This window comes from Anabrus simplex, chromosome 1 (genome assembly GCF_040414725.1).
Source record: "Anabrus simplex isolate iqAnaSimp1 chromosome 1, ASM4041472v1, whole genome shotgun sequence".
Lineage (NCBI taxonomy): Eukaryota > Metazoa > Arthropoda > Insecta > Orthoptera > Tettigoniidae > Anabrus > Anabrus simplex.
In genome coordinates, this window is record NC_090265.1 from 1,511,789,014 (window position 1) to 1,511,811,833 (window position 22,820).

General features: G+C 38.9%; 1 protein-coding gene across 1 annotated transcript in view; it reads left to right on the forward strand.

The window, feature by feature from the left end:
- LOC136879804 (uncharacterized) overlaps positions 1-19,923 on the forward strand; it is a 111,394-nt gene extending 91,471 nt beyond the window's left edge. The window contains exon 5 of the mRNA XM_067153258.2: positions 18,517-19,923. Coding sequence (XP_067009359.2) covers positions 18,517-19,173 — 657 coding nt within the window. The 3' untranslated portion in view covers positions 19,174-19,923. The remainder of the gene's footprint in view (positions 1-18,516) is intronic.
- Positions 19,924-22,820: the final 2,897 nt, after the last annotated feature.

Sequence of the window (22,820 nt, forward strand, 5' to 3'; positions counted from 1 at the left end):
AATTAATTTAAAATTTAACAAGGTTATGTTTTTCTTTCAAAATAAAGAAATAACAAGCATGGCAGGTACAGAGTAGCAAGTCAAAAGGTAGTTACAATATTTACAAGATTTGGGCTTCGAGCCCCGAATTCACATTTCTAGGGCAATTAGCCCAACCTTACTCCAAAATAAGTTTTACCAGAGGGGCCGAAAACCCCATTCATGTCCCAGAGCACTTGCTCCAAATTACACAGAAAAGCCTCCTCGAGGCATACAACACTCAATTTTCGAAAAGAGCCACTCGCTCTCAACTTTAAGCCTCTCAAAGGCCACACCAAACTCCACCTTCAAGTTGTCCCCTCTGGACATAGACACAGGGGTAAAATACCCAACCTACTGAGGTCTATTAAATGATAAAGGGTAATTACTTGACCTCTAAAATAACAATTTGAGAGGAGGCGAACTTGCGCTCCTAATACGCTTTGTTTTTAAAACCTAATTTGGCTCTAGGCCGCAAATGCAAGGGCTAATCCCATACTAAAGAGGTGACTTAAGAAAGAAACAAATTTACATTACGTTAAGGAAGAATCGGTTGTGAGAAGTAAGTTCACCTCAAAACAATATGATTGGGAGCTCGAGAGGGTTAAGCACTCTCTATCCCGATATGCCTTTTAAAGATAGAATAGATACATTTTAAGGAAGGTTACATGATGGAAAAACTTCTGACCCGCCCCGAGAGTTAAACTGCTGAGCAAGCAAGAAAAGAAGTAATTAATCGGCCATTACCTGGTAGTTGACCGCTGCCGGAGAAAGAGGCGCTTCCCGCCCCCTGCTATGTACTTTACACACAGAAAGATGGAACAGAAGTGGCCCGGAGACCCTAAAATCAGCAGTTTATATTCTCTCGCGGAAGGTTCGAGGCGTTAGGGGAATGAAAACACCCTCCCACAAACTCTTTATTGGGTAGGATACAGCAACATATTCAAGTTGGGGGAAGATACATCCTATTGGTCAGAAATTACTAAAAGAAATTCGGGATTGGATAAATCTAAAACAAGGGGAAAAAGAGGGGTATACAGCCAACTTAAACAATAACAGAAAGAAATTTAACAAGAAACAAACTTTTGAAATAAGAACTTCTCCAAAAAATAGTTCTTTCACTCCGCACTAGGGTGCACTATTGTTGATCTTCAGTAGTGTCCTCTAGAAGAGAAAGTTCACACTTCTTACTACAAGCAAAACAAAATACGTCGAAAATGACACAGTTCAAAAACTCCAAAATTTCCAGGTAGTGACATCTTCTGAGAAACTTGAAAATTTATACCGACCATAAGGTTCAGACTTCCTCCAGCAGAGGAGTTTCAACTGGCGCACCTTTTAAATTAGCGGCGTGGAGGTGTACCGCCCGGTACAAAAATCATTAACCATTGCATTAATATTCTCCTTGAAAGATAAATTTCTTGCAACAATTACCCCTAAGTCATTAAAAAAGCTTTGAGTTCTTCATTGTTAATTCTAAATTTATAAGTCAATTTTTTCTTATTTGGAATCTAAAGGAAATTGCATTTATTTGTATTAAGTTGCAAACAGTTTTCAATACTGCATGTCATATTGTAATTTCAACATATCATCTAAAATTTTAATCTCTTTATAAAGTTTGATATCATCAGCATATAATAAACACTGAGAAAATCTATTCTAGTGTGCAAATCGTCAATATGTCCGACTCATTGTGTGAATGGTCAGCGTACTGGTCTTCGGTTCAGAGGGTCCCGGATTCGATTCCCGGCCGGGTCGGGGATTTTAACCTTAATTGGTTAATTCCAATGGCTCGGAGGCTGGGTGTGTGTGGCGTGTTCAGCATTAGAAATCATCCTAGGTAGGGCCCTCATCTTCGCAGACATGCAGGTCGCCTAATAGGCCGTCTACTAGAAAATGACCTGCACCAGGCCTCTCCGGAGGCCATACGCCATTATGATTATCGTAAATATATAAAATAAAGAATAAAGTGCCAAGGTTTGATCCTTGTGGTACACCAGAAATAACATTGTATGCTTAAGACTCATGTTTGTGATAACAAATTGTTTCCGTGCATTAAGATAACTTGCAAGCTGTTTTAACCAAGGAGGGTTCAGACAAAATCATGACAATATTCTCTTTTAAAATCCTGGATCTAATTTTTAGAAGGCTTTAGAAAATCTGTGTATACTATGTCGACCTGTCCTTGATTATTCAAAACGGCATAAGCATATTTTATGAATTTTAATAGATTAGTCGCAGTTGATCTACCTGGCATAAACCCATACTGATTAATACGTGTACGGACCCTCACATGATTAAATATACGCGTGCACATTATGTATTCCAATACTTTAGCCGGTGCACATAAAATACAAACCGGGCGATAGTTTTCAATGTTTTTACTGTCCTCACACTTAAAAACTGGACACACCTTCTTTACCACAATGTTATATAACGCTCGTAGCACAAGGCTCCAACACATTCGAACATGCTTTCAGTGGGTACGGCGGCATTTCATCAACACCACATGACCTTCTAGGTTTGAATTTTTTAATGGTTTACATATGTTCATTTTCATCCACTAATTCTAAAGATAACGGATAATTAACATATAAATCAGATGAATCAAGATTATCATAGGTTGTAAGAGGTTTCGAATATACCGATCCAAAAAAAATGTTTGAAAGCCATCAGTTATACTTCTGTTATTATTAAGTGAGATATTGTTAAATTTCATGCCCTGTGGCAGACCCTCCTTGGTATTTCTTTTGAATTTCGTATAGTTCCAGAACTGATTGACATCACTTTTGATATTCTCTTCCAGTTCATAAATATAATTTTTATACGCTTTGATGATCATATATTTCGTTACTCTCCTTAAATGGCTAAATATTGCCCTACTACACTCTGAATTCTTCCCTCATTTTCTATGGATTTCCTTCAGTTTCAAGTTATTTCTTTAGAAAATCAAGGAGGATATTTTTGTGTGTGAAAATCCTTCCTTGGTACAGCTTCAAAAAATACGGAGTGTACTTGGGCATAAAAATGCTTAAAAGCCTGGTCAGCGCCTCTACATTCAACAATCCCAGGACAATCCATTCGCTCAAACATTTTATACATTTGGAAGAAATTAGCCCTTCCAAAGTCAAATAACTGCTTATATTATTTAGGTGATTGTGATACATGGCCAAGTAGTGTTTAGTAGTAGTGTGATTGCAATTGCAGGATGAGAATTCTCCTCCTTAACTAGGGGCACTCATCTCTATGTACTGTAAATGTGTTAACATTCGTAATAATAACATCAAGCGTATTTCCATTTGCATTAAGAATATTATTGACGAAGTGCAACTGATAGTGACATAAACTCAGCTAATGATCTATATGCTGGTCCAAAATTAACAAGATTATTTTTGCTCACCAGTAATTAATGGGAAATTAAAGCCACCAGCTAAAATAAAATCTAAGTTTAAAAGGACCTTATTAACTTCAAAAAATATATAGAATTCTAAATATGCCTCCAGGTTAGTTGCAAGTGGAAAATACACTGACATTATTACATAATTGTGACCATTCCATATAATTTTTACACAAACTGTTTCGGTATCACCAAAATCTAGCGTTATTTGAATTTATACTATGGAACCTATAACAGTTATTAATGCCCCCTCCTCCTTCCTTTGTACCTCTATGATCCTTTCTATACACATTAAAGTCCCTACTAAACAGTTCGCTGTTAGCAACATGAGGTTGTAACCATGTTTCCGTAATCAACCGAATAACGTATTCTGATGCAATTGCCTCTTCAACTTATGACATGCATCAATCCATTCATTATTGACCTCCACATTTCATACTCGACCTACGTGGTAAAAAATTTCAGAAACATCCTCATTAACTCGTTCAGGTATGCCTAAAATTTCAACAGTGTTACGACGACCATACTGATCAAGTTCATCTAACTGTATTTGTGTGTCTTTTAATTGCTTCTTAAGATTTACATTTTCTCCTCTCAATTTCTCCATTTTCTCCATTACTTCCGACTGTTTTTAATACATTTTGCATTCCTATCCAACTTAATGTAAGCTAAATACAAACTTTTACCTAACTTTCGCTCAGCCTCTGCAGTTGATTTCTTAACCTCTGCAATTTCTTTCTTCACCTCAAGTAAGAGATGATAGATGTCCCCAGTAGATGGTGTTGTTGCCAGTTACAAACCATGAACGCTATTTCGACTTTCCTTTTCACAACGAGGACACCTCCAAAACCTGATTTTCAGATTTTAAGAAATTTAATTCAACGTCTCTTATATTAACACATTTGCAATGGTACTAACCTTGACAATTACTACGCTGAATCTTAGAATTTATATATTGCCTAGAAACATCTTTATGTCATGATACACAAAAGCTCATGGTGGCGAAGAATGGTATCATGATCGATATAAAGATCGATTGTGTAGGCTGACGGTAACTGCACTTCACTACACTTTGGAAATATGTTGAAGTTGGTAGCACCAAATACAGTAGATACAATACGCGACACTGTGAGAGATATCGAGGGACAGCGATTAGAGCTCTGTCTAGCGGCGTGATCTGGAGTTAATGAACTCTGTGATAAGAGCACGTGTATTTGTTTGTGAAGTTTTTGGCGATATTTATGCGTTTGCAGTAAGTTGACGTAAATAAATAGTAGCGTATATTATTCCTTGATATCTCCTCTCAACATGAGTGGAAAGATATGTGCTGTGTTTGGCTGCAAGAACTATGAAGTGCAGAAGGATTCGCGGTCTTCCGTTTCCTTCGTGACAAGAAAATGTAAGTAAATATTGTGTTTGCATACATATTCTTCAAGTGACATGAGATTATTATAGTACTTCCTAACCTTCAGACCTGCGCGACTCATATTTCAACTGGCTTAAAATATAATAAGCTTATTTTATTGTATAGTGCAGCAGTTAACCTTCAGTTTGGACGTGGTGTTGTAGGTGTGATCTGCGAGTTTTGATTTAATTCAGGAAAATGTATATGAATATGTGTGTGACTGCTTGTGTTCCAAGTTACCCCATTTGGAATGCCGTTGTGCGTTGTCAAGCACTGAATAAAATATGGGTGACTTAAGAAATGTCCATATTTTATTGAATCAAAACGATGATGCAAATTTGCATTAACCCAATGTAATGACAAGCATAGTACGCACACTTTTTAGTGATACATGGACACCCTAGTGCCGAATCCGTCGACTTCGGTTATCTTCGAGATTCGTACTGGAAACCTTTGAAAGAAGAAAAAAAAAACTATGAATGGCTTATGCATCGCTGTGCGACATCTGGCGTACACTTTACGTACTAGTACTGTTGTTGATTACACAGCAAAGCCAAAATGTAGAATTCATGTTAGGAACAAGATTCGCATCGATAAATGTTATATAATGTGTGTACGATACAGTTGTTGGCTTAAGATACTAAAGGTTTAGAAAATTCATATCGATCGATCATATTATCGACTCAATTCAGATTTCATTTCTATTCAGCTGGCTGTATTAGCGGAACCAGGAGAGTTCCCTCCTTACCCTTCATTGCCGTACAAAGAAATATCGCTAAAAGGTGCGCGGACTATACTGCTTATAGGGAAATTTTGAATGTTTTTGAGGCTAAATTTACAGACTTTCTTTCTGTTAGTAGGCTTCCAGTTAAGAGGAAAGTTGTCGAACCCTTAAATGTTAATTTGTTGAATCATGTGTGTAAGGAATGTGCCAATATTTTTATTGAGAGTGTCTTAATGTGATGATACAATGGTTTTTAAATGAGGGAAAATACAAATCTAGCCGTAAATGTTCAGGCAGGAATGCTAAAACAAGTAATGCATAAATGAAAGACCAAGCCCTTTCACAGTAGTCTATTTCACATGTTGATTATATGTCTAATTTCAGTCTCTAAATAATAACCTGTTAAATAATTCATTCGTTTATCCAGAATTGCTTTACCAACTTTGAAGTTAATACCTTAATAACACTTTCTTTGCAGACGTAATTTGTATATCAATTTCCGTATATGCTTTTCCATTGATATTTGAATTTTGCGCGAATTTCCAGGTCACGCCACTCGGAGCGCCACTTGCGAACTGTCTCCCATTTTAACAAGGCTAAATCCGGAAGTGTCGCGTATTGTCTCTACTGTATTTGGTAGCACTTCACCTCAGTGTTTACATACGCAGATTCTTCCTCAAATAACGTAAACTTGAGCCGTAATATCTCACTAATTAAGATCTAATAAAATAATCTAATATGGACATCAGTTCTTCAAACCTTAATAATCCAAGCGGCACATAATTTCACTTCGTTACTAAAACAAGGTTCATGCAGTATTCGCCAGACGGGCGGCTGGCTGATGCTCACCTGCCGTGCAGTCGCCCATGTACTGATGTGCAGCCTGCAGTACGGCCTCTGTTTCACCCGATGTAACGGGCCTATCGCGGACTGGTGGCTGGTTGGAAATCACACCTATTGTCCTTAGGCATTTTTCAACACGGCGGAATGTCGTAACAGCCGGGTGTCGCCTGTCGGGATAACGTTCCTGGTACAGACGTAGTGCCTCGTACGTAGGGTTGTCATACGTCCTGAAAAAGCAGGATTGTCCTGAATTTGAGCATGTGTCCCGACGTCCTGACTGAATTTTTTTAAAATCCCCAAATGTTCTGAATTTTAAAAATCAGAGCAAATTATTTGAAATTTTGCTCAAATGGTTTTGAAAGGGAATGTCTTATCTGTTACTTAAAAATCTATGCAAATAACACTGAATATTATATAATATTTTAGTGGTCTGTAAAGTAAGTATTTTACTTCAAGTATGATTTCTTATTCTTTCTCTGTTTGATTTTTAACATTAAAATCATATAACAAGTGTTTCTTTTGGTAATGGCTAGGATAGTTCACATGGAATTATCCCAAAACACTTGTTGGAACCATAGGTGCTAACGTTGAGCACGGAGGCAAGGATGAATATATCAAATATTTTTACGGGAACAAAAACACGACTGCATCCCTGTACCACTACAAGCATGCAGGCAAATGCTCCCATGGAGTCGGTGTCTATGTTTGGAACTTGTTGATGTTGGTGTCCTGATTTTCATACTGAACCTTATGGAAATCTACACTCGCGCGTTTTCCCTTGCTTCCCCATAAATGAGGAGAATGTCAACGTATTCCTCTGTGAGAAACATGACGAATGACAGCAGAGGTTACAGTACATTCAGGCCCTAACCAGTGGAGTATGCGCAGGGCACAAGATGAATAACAGCGTCGTTCTACTATTTGAATGTGGCAAACGTGGGCCTGTGTTTAAGTACTCACGCATCATACCGATGCAGGATTCGAACCGCCGCCGGCACATTCCGTCGATTGCTAGGCGAGCACCTAACCACATCCGCTACGATACACTGCTGAAAACATGCTGGTAGTACGACGAGAGCAGAGTACATACGCCATCCAGTTCGGAGTTTAAGGCATTAATTACTGCACTGTTACCTAGTTCTATGCATTGATTCTCCTCTTCGTTACAACCGGTCACGAGGAAGGCACATTAACATAGTTACATGGTAAAAGGATGTTGCTACATGATTTCAAGGCGTCATGTTTTGAGACTGGATGATATAACATTTCGCTTGAGTTAGTGTGCAAAATGTGCTCACTGAACATTAGTACCGTACAGTACGCCTGCAGGGGAATAGCACCCCTATAACCATGTGCACGTTAGTTGGGCTTCAGCAAACGATATTGGATGGGACTGCTGAATCACAATGTATAAATAGGCCAAATCAAAAATTAACTTCCACACAAGATACAAAGAACACAAAATCGTGATTAGATATAATCGGCATTCAGCATTCCGGGAGCACATATACGACAGATCACACCATTTCAAAAACATCAGAATATGAACGAAGCAATCGAAATTTACAACGCAAAAAAGCTAACATATCCAACCTAAGTGACCATGCACCATTAAAAAATTCCCTCCTCTTCGCTCTACGCACGTAACATCTGGGCAACACTTACTCTATATATTATAATTGATCATAATAATAATAATATCTAATAGATATTCTCTATTTCAATTCCATACTTTATTTACCTAAAGTCAGTAACTTACATTCATACATATATTGCAGTGTTGAAAGGATGTTCCACAGCGCTCCACTCGCTCCACCCCTTCTCCCCCTCACCTATCCACAGTAGAGTATACTAGATTATAACATCCAACAGGAAGGATCCACAACGTTCCACACATTTTCCCATGCTTCCCCTCCCCTCTCCTCTAGCAGCGTACTATGCCCAAACTTTACATTTGCCTCTTCATGACGACAGTCCTGAAATAATGTTAGGTGACAATGGACTTAGCATCGGCAGTCTAGTTAAGTACAGAAGTTTTCCTTTACGTAAATTCTTTACTTGTCAATACTTATTCATCTTATCACTAAACTATCTACCATTGTCAAGTTTACGTAACGTAAAGAATACTGTACAAGTATACGCATGTTTTAAGTGATTTTTTAGAATCTGGAGATGTTCCTGTGGAACGAAACATGTCATTTTTTGTATAGTAATGTGTATTTTTACATGTATGTTTATAGTGTTATAATTTATATTGAAAAGGTTGTTTGTTTGTCAGACTGGAAAATTTTTATATTACAAAAAACTGTAAATTCTAAATTTTATATCCTTATCTTTTTATATTCCACAAGTTAGACCTGGTAAGAACAGAGAGTTTCGTTTTCAATGATAGAGAACTTCTCATCACTGAATTCACATTTTATAAAAATGCTATATTTTACAACACATTTGCTGCATGAATTGATTTATTTTCAGAATCACACGCTGTCATTAGTAAACATTTAAAGGGCTGTGTTCCTAGTTTTTAAATTCATATGTTTCACTCTTTTTTCATGTGTTTCTAACTCATAAGTTTATAATAATACGTGCACCTTAAGGTAGTTATTAATGTGGTCTTTTTATCAGTTAGACCTATTACTTTAGTTAGGTCTTTGTTTTGCCGGTAATTTCTGTAATTTCATAGTTTGGAGAATTCCGTGATGTATATGAGATTGTTATTTTCTATGTATGTCTGTATCCTTCGTTTTATTCTTCTTACATGTATTTATTTTCTCATTTTTAATTATATTATATGTATTCGTGTGTTAGGAAGGTACTTTATTGGGCCTGCTGGTGTGTGCTTTCAAAGAGACCAATAAATAAATTAGGAAACATAATTGGCACCAACAAAATTAACTTCAACATTGGACTGAAGAGATTAGACGACAAACGAAGAGTGAGACAAGTTACTATCCTCTCACCAAAGCTCTTATCAACCTGGACGGGAAATGGACGGGAAAACATTTCAAGTACCTAGGAGATTGGACAACACAAGAATTGAATCCGAATGTGGAAATCAGACCTAGAATCGGCATCGCGAGAAGTATGTTTCCGAAATTAAAGCCGTAACCGCCTATTCGAGACTCTTTGCCTTGTCGTGAAGTGTTCTGTGTCATCGGCGCTGCTTTACAGTGTCGAGGGATAGACACTAAATGGTCCGTGTATGATTCGACTGAAGGCCTTTCAAACATCGCTGAATTTTGAAGATCCTATGAGAAGAGCACATCACCAACGAGGAAGCATTCCATTGTGACGGGAAATCTTGTGTATTTCTGAACTCCAGCCTTTTGACAAGTATACCTGCTGGACACTCCAGAGGGTGCTAGAATGATCTACCAGCTAACAAGGAATCGCCACCGCTCCACGCAGGACATCGTTCACGTTATAACCATAAAGGATGAAAATCAGGAACTACTACGAAGATCAGATGAGATTCCCAGCCGTTGAAAGAGGAATTTTGAGATAATCTGCAATGAGAAATTCCCTCATCCTCCAGTACCAAACGCAGAACCAATGTTTATTCCTGTACCAGGTATCACTGCTGCTGAAGTAGATGCCGCTATCAAAAATTGAAGAATGGAAAAGCGGCTAGACCAGATAATCTTCCAGCTGAGACATGGAAGCTGTGTGGACATGAGGCGGTTCTGTTTCTTGCAGATGTATTCAACAAAATCCGTGAAAACGAAGCTTCACAGATCTGGCTTGCTACCATTATACTTCGAACATTGAATGGTAGAAATGATGTTATGGGCTGTTCGAACTACCAACAATTCGCTTACATTGTCACAAAATGAAGATCTCTGAACTTGTTCTGGATTCTCGTCTTCATGGATAGTTGACATAAAAGATGCGGTTTTGTAAAAGGCAAGGAGTCAATCGATGTCATATACGCCCTACACCTACTGATGGAACGATACAAATGGAAACAGAAAACACTTATCTGGCATGTTTATGATATATGGAGTACCAGAACCAGGTTTCTTATAGAAATGTTACCAACATATGCCCAATACACCGCAGGACCCTGTCGGTATTCATCAGGAATCGTATTTTTCTCCTCTTCTGTTCGTCCTCACACTCCTGGAAAATATATATGATTATATGATTGTCAGCGAAACTCTGCTAGACTTACAACATTTAATCTAACGCTGGCTCGGCGCGATGAATTTGGCTTGAGACTTATTCTGAGATAGATTGTGTACTTGGAGCATGGAGTGCAGAATGATGGGCTAATTAACGTTCATGAATATGGACTTCCTAAAACCGAACCAAGAATTTCGGATAGGTCATCTGTTCGGATTTTAGTACACTCCAAGATGCAGAGAACTAAGTTAACGCTGTTTGCATGAAATGGCGCCAGGTTACGAAAACTCTGTTCGATGCCACTGCTCATGAAATCGGAAATTTAAGGAATGGCATACGGGGTGAATTAATGGCTAATCACAAAGAAACATGAATAACACCTATATGTTACGGAAACGAAGATGCTTCAAATGTCAGTGGGGTCACTAAACTGTAGAACGTCGGAAACCAGGATGTGAGGCCAGCATTTAGTATAGCTCCAATCCCCGAGAATATTCGAGAGGATTGGCTGACATGGTATGGTCATGCTCTCTGCCGCAATGGCACTTCAGTTGCCAAAACAGCATTATAATTGAACCCTGACGGCCGTCGAACACGACGGTGAACAAAAAAACTTTGGCTCGATGCTCTAAAGGAGGAGATGTTCTTCGTTAACGTAACTCGAAACAACGCCAACAATTGGGTGATGAGGAGAGTGAAGTGCAAAGCAGCGGACTCCGCAATGAAATGTGATACACGACAAGGGTAAGACGAATTTTGCAGTACCATTACTGCAATGAAATTTGAGCTAAACTTACTCAGATATCGCTTCACTATTTAAGCCACATTACTACTATAGTTTTGGATGTATTTGAAACATGAAGATTATTTACACCAAAATCCTTTTTGACAGGAACAATATTTGAAGCATTTTTTAGATGAAGTCAGATGCGATATTCTCTTAGCTTAAAAAAGCCCAAACAACTGAGGAAAAGGTAGGTTCTTGTTTAAATTATGAAAACACGACGGAATTAACAATTAAACAGTCAAATTATCTGATGAAGATGCTGTAAAGAGGTTATGTAAACTTGTAATTCAGTATCAAACTCTGTCGTTAATTGACATCACAGGTGAAAAAACTCTCGCAATCTCGGGCTGAAACGACCGTTCCTTCTCTTACCGGCCTCTCTCTCTAGACTAAACTTCTACAGATAACAGGTAAATGAATGTCTCATTATTCATGAGTTACTAGCAAACTGTCTCGCGGGTATACACGGTGCGCATGCTGATTCCATCCACGATCCCCATCACTGATTTGTCTTGCAAATTGTATACTAGAAGTGTAAACAGTACCAGGAGAATCGTGCCGGCCTCTGATTTGCATTGTTGAACAGTTAATGATGAGGGGGAGGCGCACCTGAGATAAGACTGAAAAGAAATAAAATGTGGGGGCCGATCTTAAAAACAGGTAGAACAGGTAGTATGGAGGTATAGACGTGAACTGTTAGGTATGTGTATCTGCACACGAAATAGTACCGCAAGAATGGACAAAGATACATGAATGATATACAATTGTATTAGTTTTATACATTGCTATGAAAATAAATAATATTGATTTACTCTGATTGACAGTAAAAAGTGTGAACGTTAATAACTACATCCAATTTAACTATTGATCGTGTTGATACAGCGTTATTAATTCTGGAAATTTATAGAAACAAAAAAGTTGATCATATTAAGAATTATTTATGAGATTTTATATTTGAACCAAACAATGATATAACACTGAATAATGGATTTTATAACAATTTCGATTCATTTAATTCACTCAACGTGGGATGAACGTTTTCACTCGAAGATTACACAAACTGGAACATGCCCACTGGTGCTCCATAGCTGTAGGGAACTGGAAGTGAGTTTAAAGTGGGAACGAAATATTTTAGGTTAGTTATCCATTGCATGCTCTTTAGAGCAACAGTTGCGAATACATTCATACATACATACATACATACATACATACATACATACATACATACATACATACATACATACATACATACATACATACATACATACATACATACATACATACATACATACATAAATACATACATACATACATACATACATACATACATACATACATACATACATACATACATACATACATACACACATTATCATTATAGACCGTTATGCCTTTCAGCGTTCAGTCTGCGAGCCTCTTTGAATTTACTAAACCTCGCCACAATCCTCTATTTGCAACTAGTGCTGTGGCCTCATTAAGTTCTATAACTCTTATCTTTAAATCGTTCGAAACCGAGTCTAACCATCGTCGTCTTGGTCTACCTCTACTTCTCTTACCCTCCATAACAGAGTCCATTATTCTCCTAGGTAACCTATACTCCTCCATTTGCCACACATGATCCACCACCGAAGCCGGTTTATGCGTACAGCTTCATCCATCGAGTTAATTCCTAACTCAGCCTTTATCTCCCCATTCCGAATACCCTCCTGCCCTTGTTCCCACCCGTTTGTACCTGCAATCATTCTCGCTACTTTCATGTCTGTTACTTGTAACCTATGATTATACTCCTCAATTTATCAACTTCGTGAGAGGATCAGTTGTTTCCAGTTTCGTTGAGGATTGGCGGTATGCAGCTCGCTTCATGAACAAATCGCAATTTTAAGAAAAATATTCAACATTCTAAGAATGCGAGCAAAAGTCTGACCCATAGGGAAACGACGATTTAGATTGATAGTAGAATGTCTAACACTCCTGTCTTCTTCAGTATCAACCTCATTTCCCTATATGCATATTTCTAGTAACATGACGGACAAGTTACTTACTTTCATCCAAAGGATGAGCGCTTCACACATCATATTATATTGCTTATTTTCTCCAACCATAACAAATTTCGTCAAGGGAGGCTCTGACCAACTCTTCGTGTTACATCAAGTGTAATATTGTTAATTTTTTCATGTTTGTTTTCCCGAATTTACTTTTAGCCTGTCATAGAGCAAGGCAGGAACGGCTAGGCGTAATCGGGTGCTAGTTAGGTAAATGCAGAAGAAAAATGCTCTATTAAGATCTACGGGCATGGACCAGTGTTTCCGCACGCAAGAGTATCTTGCCTACATGACATTTTAAATACAGAGATAAATGAAATCCATGGAATTTTAGAATTATTTGACGTACAATCATTGTTTCTCTAGATTTGCTTAACATTTGTATTACTTTAAATTGCCAGTATACATAATTTTGTAACTAAATGATTTCAATGAATCTTATACCATGTGCCTAGGTTATTTTAATTAATTCTGACATGATTGATCCATACAGTAAGGACATCCCCGGATCCAGATTAATGATATTATACTATATACTGTATTCGTTGGGCGTATCACTCGCAGCCCCCAGTCCGACTCGTTGGCTGGTCAGCGTACTGCCTTAGGTTCAGAGGGTCCCGGCTTCGATTCCCGGCCGGGTCGGGGATTTTGATCGCTTATGATTAATTCTCCTGGCTCCGGGACTGGATGTGTGTGTACGTCCCAAAACTCTCCTCATCATATTCAGACAACACACTACATTACCAACCACCACAGAAACACGCAATAGTGTTTACAGCCCTCCATATAATGTTGGCGTCAGGAAGGGTATACGGCCGTAAAACAGGGCCAAAACACCATGTGCAACGCAGTTCGCATCCGCTACCCCACAGGTGTGGGGGAAAAAAGAAGAAGAATCGCTCGCAGCCCACACATGGAGAAGCTCGTGGTTCAAGGGAAGCGAAGACGTGAGGGGCTGATTGAACAACTTTTCTACAGCACACGGAAACGTTTGATCTGTCGTGAAACGCTTATTCTTCAGGGCTTTCTTCAGCAGATCAAAGGTGTGCTGTCGCAAGGGGAAAAGTTTTGGTTATGAGGCGAGTGGCTATACTGCTACTACTACTGTCAAGTTTTCATTTCTCATCCAGAAGGGATAACTTGGGTCACCTAAAGGATTACGCCCTCTCTCTAGCCAAGAAATTTGGGTCGGGTGTAGGTAGTGTGAAGGGTTAAAAGAGAGGGTTAAGTGGATATGACTGTAGCAGGCGGTAGGAGAATGGGTCGGCCTCTTGGCTGAAGTTGTTATTATGGTACTGGCGTATCGTTGCCATGTACTGTACGTACTTTTCTTGGGAGTGTTTCTTGTTAATTTAATCTATGTAATTAAAATCGTAAAGACCGTGTGTCTGTAGATTGATTATTTTGCGAAATTTTCTTACAGTTATCCGTTTCAGGTGTAATAATGGCCATCTACATATTTTAGATTTGGTGTCTGTCAGTTTGTTTGTTGAGTTCTTATAAATAAATAAAAAATTACTGGACATATTTCGACCAAATGTCATATTTAAAATCCAGCTATTTTGTGGTGGATTTTACGCTACATACGAGTATAATTTAAAAATCTCCGAATGGACTGAGTGTTTATAGAAATACAGAAACTGTGGTTGTACCCTTCCTCAAAATATCCATCCCCAACCTTATTGAAAATCTAACAGCCTTAATGGAGATATATTTCTAAAACTTTCTTTGTCATGTACTGTACAATATTTCGTTAGGCTGCTTAATAAGGGAACTATTCTTAACGGAATGATTTAGAGCGTAGCGCAGCAGCGGGTGAGCGTAGGGATGATGTCTTATTACCGGAAAATAGCAGGATATATTTCAACCAAACTTCATATTTATAATCCACCTATTCAAGGGTAAATGAAATGAAATGTCGTATGGCGTTTAGCGCCGGGATATCCCAGGACGGGTTCGGCTTGCCAGGTGCAGGTCTTTCTATTTGACGCCTGTAGGCGACCTGCGCGTCGTGATGAGAATGAAATGATCATGAAGACAACACATACCTCCAGCCCCCGTGCCATTGGAATTAACCAATTAAGGTTAAAATCCCCGACCCGGCCGGGAATCGAACCCGGAGGTCTCTGAACCGAAGGTCAGGACGCTGACCGTTCAGCCAACGAGTCAGACAAGGTTAGACTTTAGGTTTTATATGATTTATCCCTGAACAGATTGGAGTTTATAGGAATATAGAAACAATGAGTTTACTCTCCCATAAAATATCCAAGATCAATTTCAATGAAAATCAACCAACCTTAATGAAAATCCATTTCTAAACCCTTTTCTGATGATAACTTTTTCGCTAATAAGGGGAATATTATTATTTTCTTTGCTAGTTGCTTTACGTCGCACCGACACAGATAGGTCTTATGGCGACGATGGGACAGGGAAGGGCTAGGAGTGGGAAGGAAGCGGCCGTGGCCTTAATTAAGATACAGTCCCAGCATTTGCCTGGTGTGAAAAATGGGGAAACCACGGAAAACCATTTTCAGGGCTGCCGACAGTGGGGTTCGAACCTACTATCTCCCGAATACTGGATACTGGCCGCACTTAAGCGACTGCAGCTATCGAGCTCGGTAGGGGAATATTATTAATGCCATTTTTATATTGTAAATCCTAGCATACATAGCCCTAAAGTGAATGTGCGTAGAACTGAATTCCTATAACTGGGAAACAACCAATTTCATACCTAGAATCCGCCCATTAAAAAGTAGGATTGAGGGTCCATACAACTTAATAATCTTTGAATGAACTGGAGTTCATAGGAGAACCGAAGCAGTGAATTTACTCTCACACAAAATATCCATGACCAATCTTAATGGAAGTCTACCACCATCAATGGAAATCCATTCCAAAAATATTTTCTCCAGTACACTTTTTCGATAAGGGGCTAATGATGACGACGATGATGATGATGATGATGTTTGTTGTTTAAAGGATTCTAACATCTAGATCATCGGCCCCAGGGGGCTAATAAAGGATGTATTATTAAGGAAATGTTTTACAGTATTGCCCAGCAGCGGGTGTGCTTAGTGCTGATTTGTTATAACTGGAAAACTACTGGACACTTTCTTTACTTATTTGTTTAATGCCTTTATTCACCGTACAATTCGGAAGTCTGGAGTTCGAATAGGGACACCTACACCGACCGTTGTTAGTGTGATAATTCCACGTGGTTTTCCCTATAGTCCAGAGAAATGCTTGGGTAGTACCTCATTCCCTGTGCCAAAGCACCTATCGTAGACCTACAATCAGGTATTTATAGCAGGACACACTTCCACACATACGGCAAATGTTGCCTCCCAGTTTCCGTTTGAAGTTCCCCATCATTCCGCGCTTCGCTATGACTATCAACAAGTTTGAGAGTTGCAGGACATGACCTCAGGTCGAACTGCTTCTCACTTGCCTAACTGCACTGTATGTTGCGTACTCCCGTGTTTGTACCAGTAAATCACTCTTGGTTTATGTTCGAGGTAGCAGAACGACGAATGTAGTGAATAGAAAAACATGTGATTAAATGACGGGCTTCATGTATCTCTAACATAGAATTGGCTTCATATGTAAGAGCCTAAAATTCAGTATTTCTTCAATGAAGAAGATACTTATCCGTTTTATGTAGCAGTTTCTTATGTTACATTGTTCCGGAGAGGAAATTGCAAAAACTAATGGGTGGAAACCATGTTGCATTTCGCCTCCACAGTAGGAACACAGAACAATCTCCCTTTCGAATATTCCACTTAGTTAAACTGTACCTTCGTTCTGATGAACTTGTCAAAACGGAATGGTACAGGTAGTCTTATATATATTATGATGGATGGATGAGAGATTGTATGAATGGATGAATGAATAGTCATTAAAGACTGGATGAATTATTTCATTGATAAAAGATTAAGAGTGGATATGGAGGTATGTTAAATTGAATATATGAGTCCATGAAGGAATGAATAAATTAATGAATGAGCGAATGAATAGGGGTATGAATCAGCTAGATGAAAGTATGAATTCTTGGATAGTTGATTTATATTGTAAATTCCATTTTGATCCTCCCGTGGTGCTTCTAGTTTGGGGTGGAGATAAAGATATTTGGGATGAATGAAAAGAAACGGAAGGGGGATGGTAGGGTGCGTACGATTATGGACTATGGATTACACTAAGATTTCGAGACGATGGAAGAGACATTGGATACTCAAGGTTGTGCACGTTGTCTGGATGTGAAAGCTGCTGCTTGAAGGAGACTTAAACTAAGTGGGTGGTGATAAGGAAAAATGTTCGTTAAGCGAAATAATAGTAAACCTGATGATATCTTCAGTGGTGGTGGGTGGATAGATGGAGTCTGTTGGAGGCGTCTGGGTATTAATTGCCCTTAATGGGCCCTTAATGGAGCAACTAGACCAGGTTATTCTGCCGCAGGTGGTGCGGGACGAGCTTTGTATATTCTTGATAAGGTGACGTGAGCCTGAGCACAAGTACGACAGTGTAATGGCGTCTGAATATTAGGGCAGCGGGGTGTTGAATATGCTTAGCTGCAATGTTCACAATTAGGTCGTTCTGAACAGCTGTACTTGTTGAGTTGCAGGCAGCGTTCGCATAGCAGTGGTTAGGGTGGAGGAGCATTTGAAGGCTCCACACGATAATGGTGGCGAAAAAGTACGGTCCATGTCTTCAGTGGTCGGGAGGAGTAGCCGGACCATGAAGATTTGCCCCGAGGAGTTCTGACCCGGAACGCCTTTCGTGCAGGCAATCCGTCAGCGTTCATTTTATGGATGATGGCGCGTCCGTAATGGCTGGACCAACCCCACTGACCACGCAGCTAAAGGGATGAAGTCTTTACTGTGGGCTGTTTAAAGGGTTGGAAGTGTGTAGAAGAACCCAGTTGCGTCATACCAATTGGCCAATTGTTCTTCTTGGCTTATGAGTCACTTCTTCACCGTTCACTTTGATTTACAACAGAAAGTATACATGTGATCATTGTATAGTGATTACTCTCCTTGTCCTAGCTACACTCCTTCAATGCCTGAAAATTCACGACTTAATATTTATGTTACCTTGGCTCTGACATGCGATTGTTGTAAATATTATTAATCCCAATTGCTTAACATGTGATTCTGTTGCCTAATTTGTTTACAATTTTTGCAGGCATGGTTAGTGTACATGTCACATTTCCTTGCTGGATTCGCCACAGGCTGCGCATCGGTCATCATACCTCTCTACAACGAAGAAATTGCTGAAACAAATGTGAGGGGAAGAATTGGTGTGATGTACGGGATGAATTTCTGCGGTGGTGTTCTGTTGTCCTGCTTAATGCAGGTCATCTTTCCAAATTTTAATGTTCCCGTCCTTCATTTCCTTCTCCCAGTCCTATTCTTCATGACGTTCCTGTGGATGCCGGAATCACCAGTGTTCCTCGTAGCTAGAGGAAAACATAAGAAAGCTCAGCAATCACTACAGTGGCTACGCACTAGCAAATCTCACCCCCTTTATGATATAGGTGCCGAGATTCATACCATAGAAACCTTTTTAGAAAACACAAGATTTAAGAAAATGTCAAAATATTACGTAGAAGAGTCAGGAAATATGTTATGCTGTGGCACTCGGAAGGGAAGTAATATTTTAATAGTTTGCATATTGATGCTTTTCCGCCCTATATGTGGGGCTTTTGCACTGATATCATATCGCGAAACTTTCTTTGAACCTGCAGGACTCTCAATAGGGGCGACAAGTACGATTGTTAGTGCTTCAATGTTTTTGTCCACTTTGGTGACTCTGTACTTAGTGGATCGGTTTGGACGTTGATTACTGGTACTGTGTTCTCTTGGAGGGACTACTGTATGTCAAGTACTGTTCGCACAATACTTTTACTTGCGTGATAATGGCTATGATGTGACTGGTTGGTCCTGGGTGTGTCTTGTCTTGTTCATAGCGTATCTAGTTCTGTTTAGTGTAGGTCTCGGACCATTGCCGTGGCTACTAATGGCAGAATATCTTCCGCCGGAGTCGAAGAGGTGGTCTACAGGACTGGCATCTTCAGTTAACTGGCTGATGGTATTCCTAGCATCAAGAGCATTCTACGGTTTTATCAACGCTATTGGACTTACTGGGACATTTGGTTTGTTATTTGTTTTAAATGTTCTGGCTGTTCTTTTCGGAATACTGTTCTTCCCTGAAACAAAGCAATGCTCTCGGGAAGAGATTCAATAAAGGGCAGGTAAAACTGTTCATTTCGGATTATAAATTGTGATCAATGTCATTTAAGAGTAGTTTTGAAACAATATGTTTGGACTTTAACTTAGACAGCGCAACACAGTTCCAAATTAATTTCGGCGAGTGAATAACTTAAGAAATTTAAAACACTCATTATAGTCTATAGAAATGTAATATGGCATGTATAGTGGTGATTGTTTAAATAATTGATGAAGAAACAGAGTGTGAACACAAAAAATTATAAACAGCGTAAGATTGTCTCTAACATACGTCTTTGTCTTCCAATTATTGTTCGCCTCTTTTGTAAGACTGTCTCCAATAAACGCCATTCTCAACCCGGTGTATCATTTTTGTAAACTTTTCTCTTTTAGTTTACATTTTTATAAGAGTTTCACCAACAAACGTTTTTCTCTTTCAAGCGTTTTAACATGTTTGTGGAATTCTCCGACATAGGTCATTCTCATTAAAGTGTTTGTCATTTTTTATGTTTTCTATATTATTTTATATTCTTTGTTACTGTTATTGTGATTTTTATTTCTTGGAAAAAAAATCCTTCTTCTTCTTCTTGTTCCCCTGGCTCTATCGGCCCCAACTGGCCTTTGGCGTACCAGGCGACGTCTGTTCAGCCCGAATACCTGCAGATTGTGAGACGACGCGTAGTCAGCGTAACGTATCGTCTTAGCCGTTACTCTTGTCTTTCTAGAAGGGAGCCGCAATCTCACTGTCAGATACTTCTCAATTGTAATCACATAGGCTGGGTGGACTTCATACAATTCCGCAGGTCCAGTTATAAATCCCTGACTTGTCCAGGAATCGTATGCTGGATCGCCAGGTAAGAGGCAAGCGCGCTACCCCTATACCACGGGGCTGGCTTAGTTTTATTATGTATATGTTTCATTTCTATCTAGCGAATGGTTTCACGTTGCTTTCTTTGTAAGTTTTCCCATCGTGTTCTACTTCTCCTCCTCCTGTGCCATCTCTGCAGAGGATGTCGATCATCAGGGAGTAAGTACTGCTATTTTGTGCTTCCCGTATCAGAGTTGTCGTACTGTGGATGTCGAACCATTGTCGACCGAGCTCGATAGCTGCAGTCGCTTATGTATCCAGTATTCGGGAGAGAGTGGGTTAGAAGTCCACTGTCGGCAGCCCTGAAGATGGTTTTCCGTGGTTTCCCATTTTCACGCCAATTTTCACACCTTATTAAGGCCACGGCCGATTCCTTCCTACTCCTAGCCCTTTCCTGCCCCACCGTCGCCATAAGACCTATTTGTGTCGGTGCGACGTAAAGAACTTGCAAAACAATAAAAAAATAAAAAAATAACCATTGTCGGAGATTCCGTGTCCAGGATAATCCTTTGCGCTGACGTCCAGATTTTCTTTCTGTCCAAATGAGTTAATTTCGATCGCTGACATGCGTTGACAGATTGAAAAATGGAAAGTTCCAATTCTATGCAGAATCATATTTATAACTTGGTCATTCTAAACGAAACCAAACTTTTCAAATGATAACGAATCAGTTCTAATGAAAAAATCTAACAACTCATAATATAAAACAACATTTTAAATTGAACTTAACTGTGATAAATTATAGTGTGTGTCCTCGTAGTTGGGCTGGTTTCGTCTTACATATAATTATAGATATGACCTTTAACTGTATTATAACATATAGCACCAATTTGAAGTAAAAGATGATAATAATAACAACGATGATGATGATGATGATGATGATGATGATGATGATGATGATGATGATGATGCTTGTTGTTTAAAGGGGCCTAACATCTAAGGTCATCGGCCCCTACTGAAGTAAAATAACTTCTTAAAATGTAATGCAGATATCGTGATATATCATACAATTTCTTTAAATACTTAAAATCGTCCTTGAATTATATACCCACTTTCGTTTAGCAGTCTAAGGATTTAGTTCCCATATGTCGTCGCTCCTAGACCAAAACCGCGAATGTGACAATGCTCTTCCTATCCATTATTTCCCTTAAGATTGGTCACGCCTCCCAGCCACATATTGCTATGCAGTCCATCAGAACAATTTTTCTCGAGTTCATTTTCCTATGTGCGCGTGTAAAGGAAAATGAACCTTAAATACATCATACTCTAGGAGTGGGGAAATATGTCATGCAAACATACATTCCTATGGTACGGTACAGGAAGGTTTATTTTCCTTTACACATTAGCATAGAAAAGTGAATTCAACGAAATTTGTTCCGATGGACTGCATATCAATATGTGGCTGGGAGGCGTGACCAGTGTTAAGGGAAATGATCGACAGGAAGAACATTGTCACATTCGTGGTTTAGGCATAGGAGCGACGATATCTGCACAAGCTACCCAAAACATCTCCTACTTGAATAAATATGAGAATTTGTGTATGGAGCATTTTGTTAAAGTTTGAAAATTCTACCCGTTCTTAGTTCGTCTGTTCCGGCGGTTGCTCAAGTCGTAGAATCCTGATACTCATCTCTCACGTGGTAGTGAGATCGTATGGGTACCAGGTAGACTTCGAAGATCCTCTTCTTCTATGTTCTTGAAATAGATACCTAAATATACTATCGTCGATTGAATAATAAACATGTATAAGGATGGGTAGGAACGAACTACCTGAATGATTAAACAGGTATACGAAATATTTGGAATGACTTTCCACATTTAATCAGTTTGAAGCAATTAAGTTAGAAATATTATACAGCATGGGTGGACTATTTACATTTAATCATTTGTTGAAAATAAGAGGAGTTTATTAAACTATAGGAGGATTGAGCATCATTGTCTTTCAACAACAATCGACAATCGCGTTTCACATACCACGTCAAAAATGACGCCTAACCTTGATAAAGTAGACTGTTGAAAAACACTTTCCTTCGTTTAAAATATAAACTTTAATCCAAACAATACTCGAATACCAGATTAAACAATCCCAGTTATATCACAGTTTAGTAATATCCAGAAAAGCACAAGATGAAGTTAAAATTTACTGTGAGGCACAGATGAACATTAGTATGGTGTTCGATTCAAATTTGGTTTATTCTGCCTTGCATTTTTTAATATTTGGTCTTGCTATTCCATTGGCTTGATTACACGAGGTTCTCTGTAAGTGGTCGCAATTACATCCCTTCGTATTTTAATTATCCCTCCGTTTAAGGGCAAACAAGTTAAACGAACCATATTAAAATTCAAAGTGATAACTGGTAGCCTGAGAGGATCAAACATCCGCAAAAATCAAG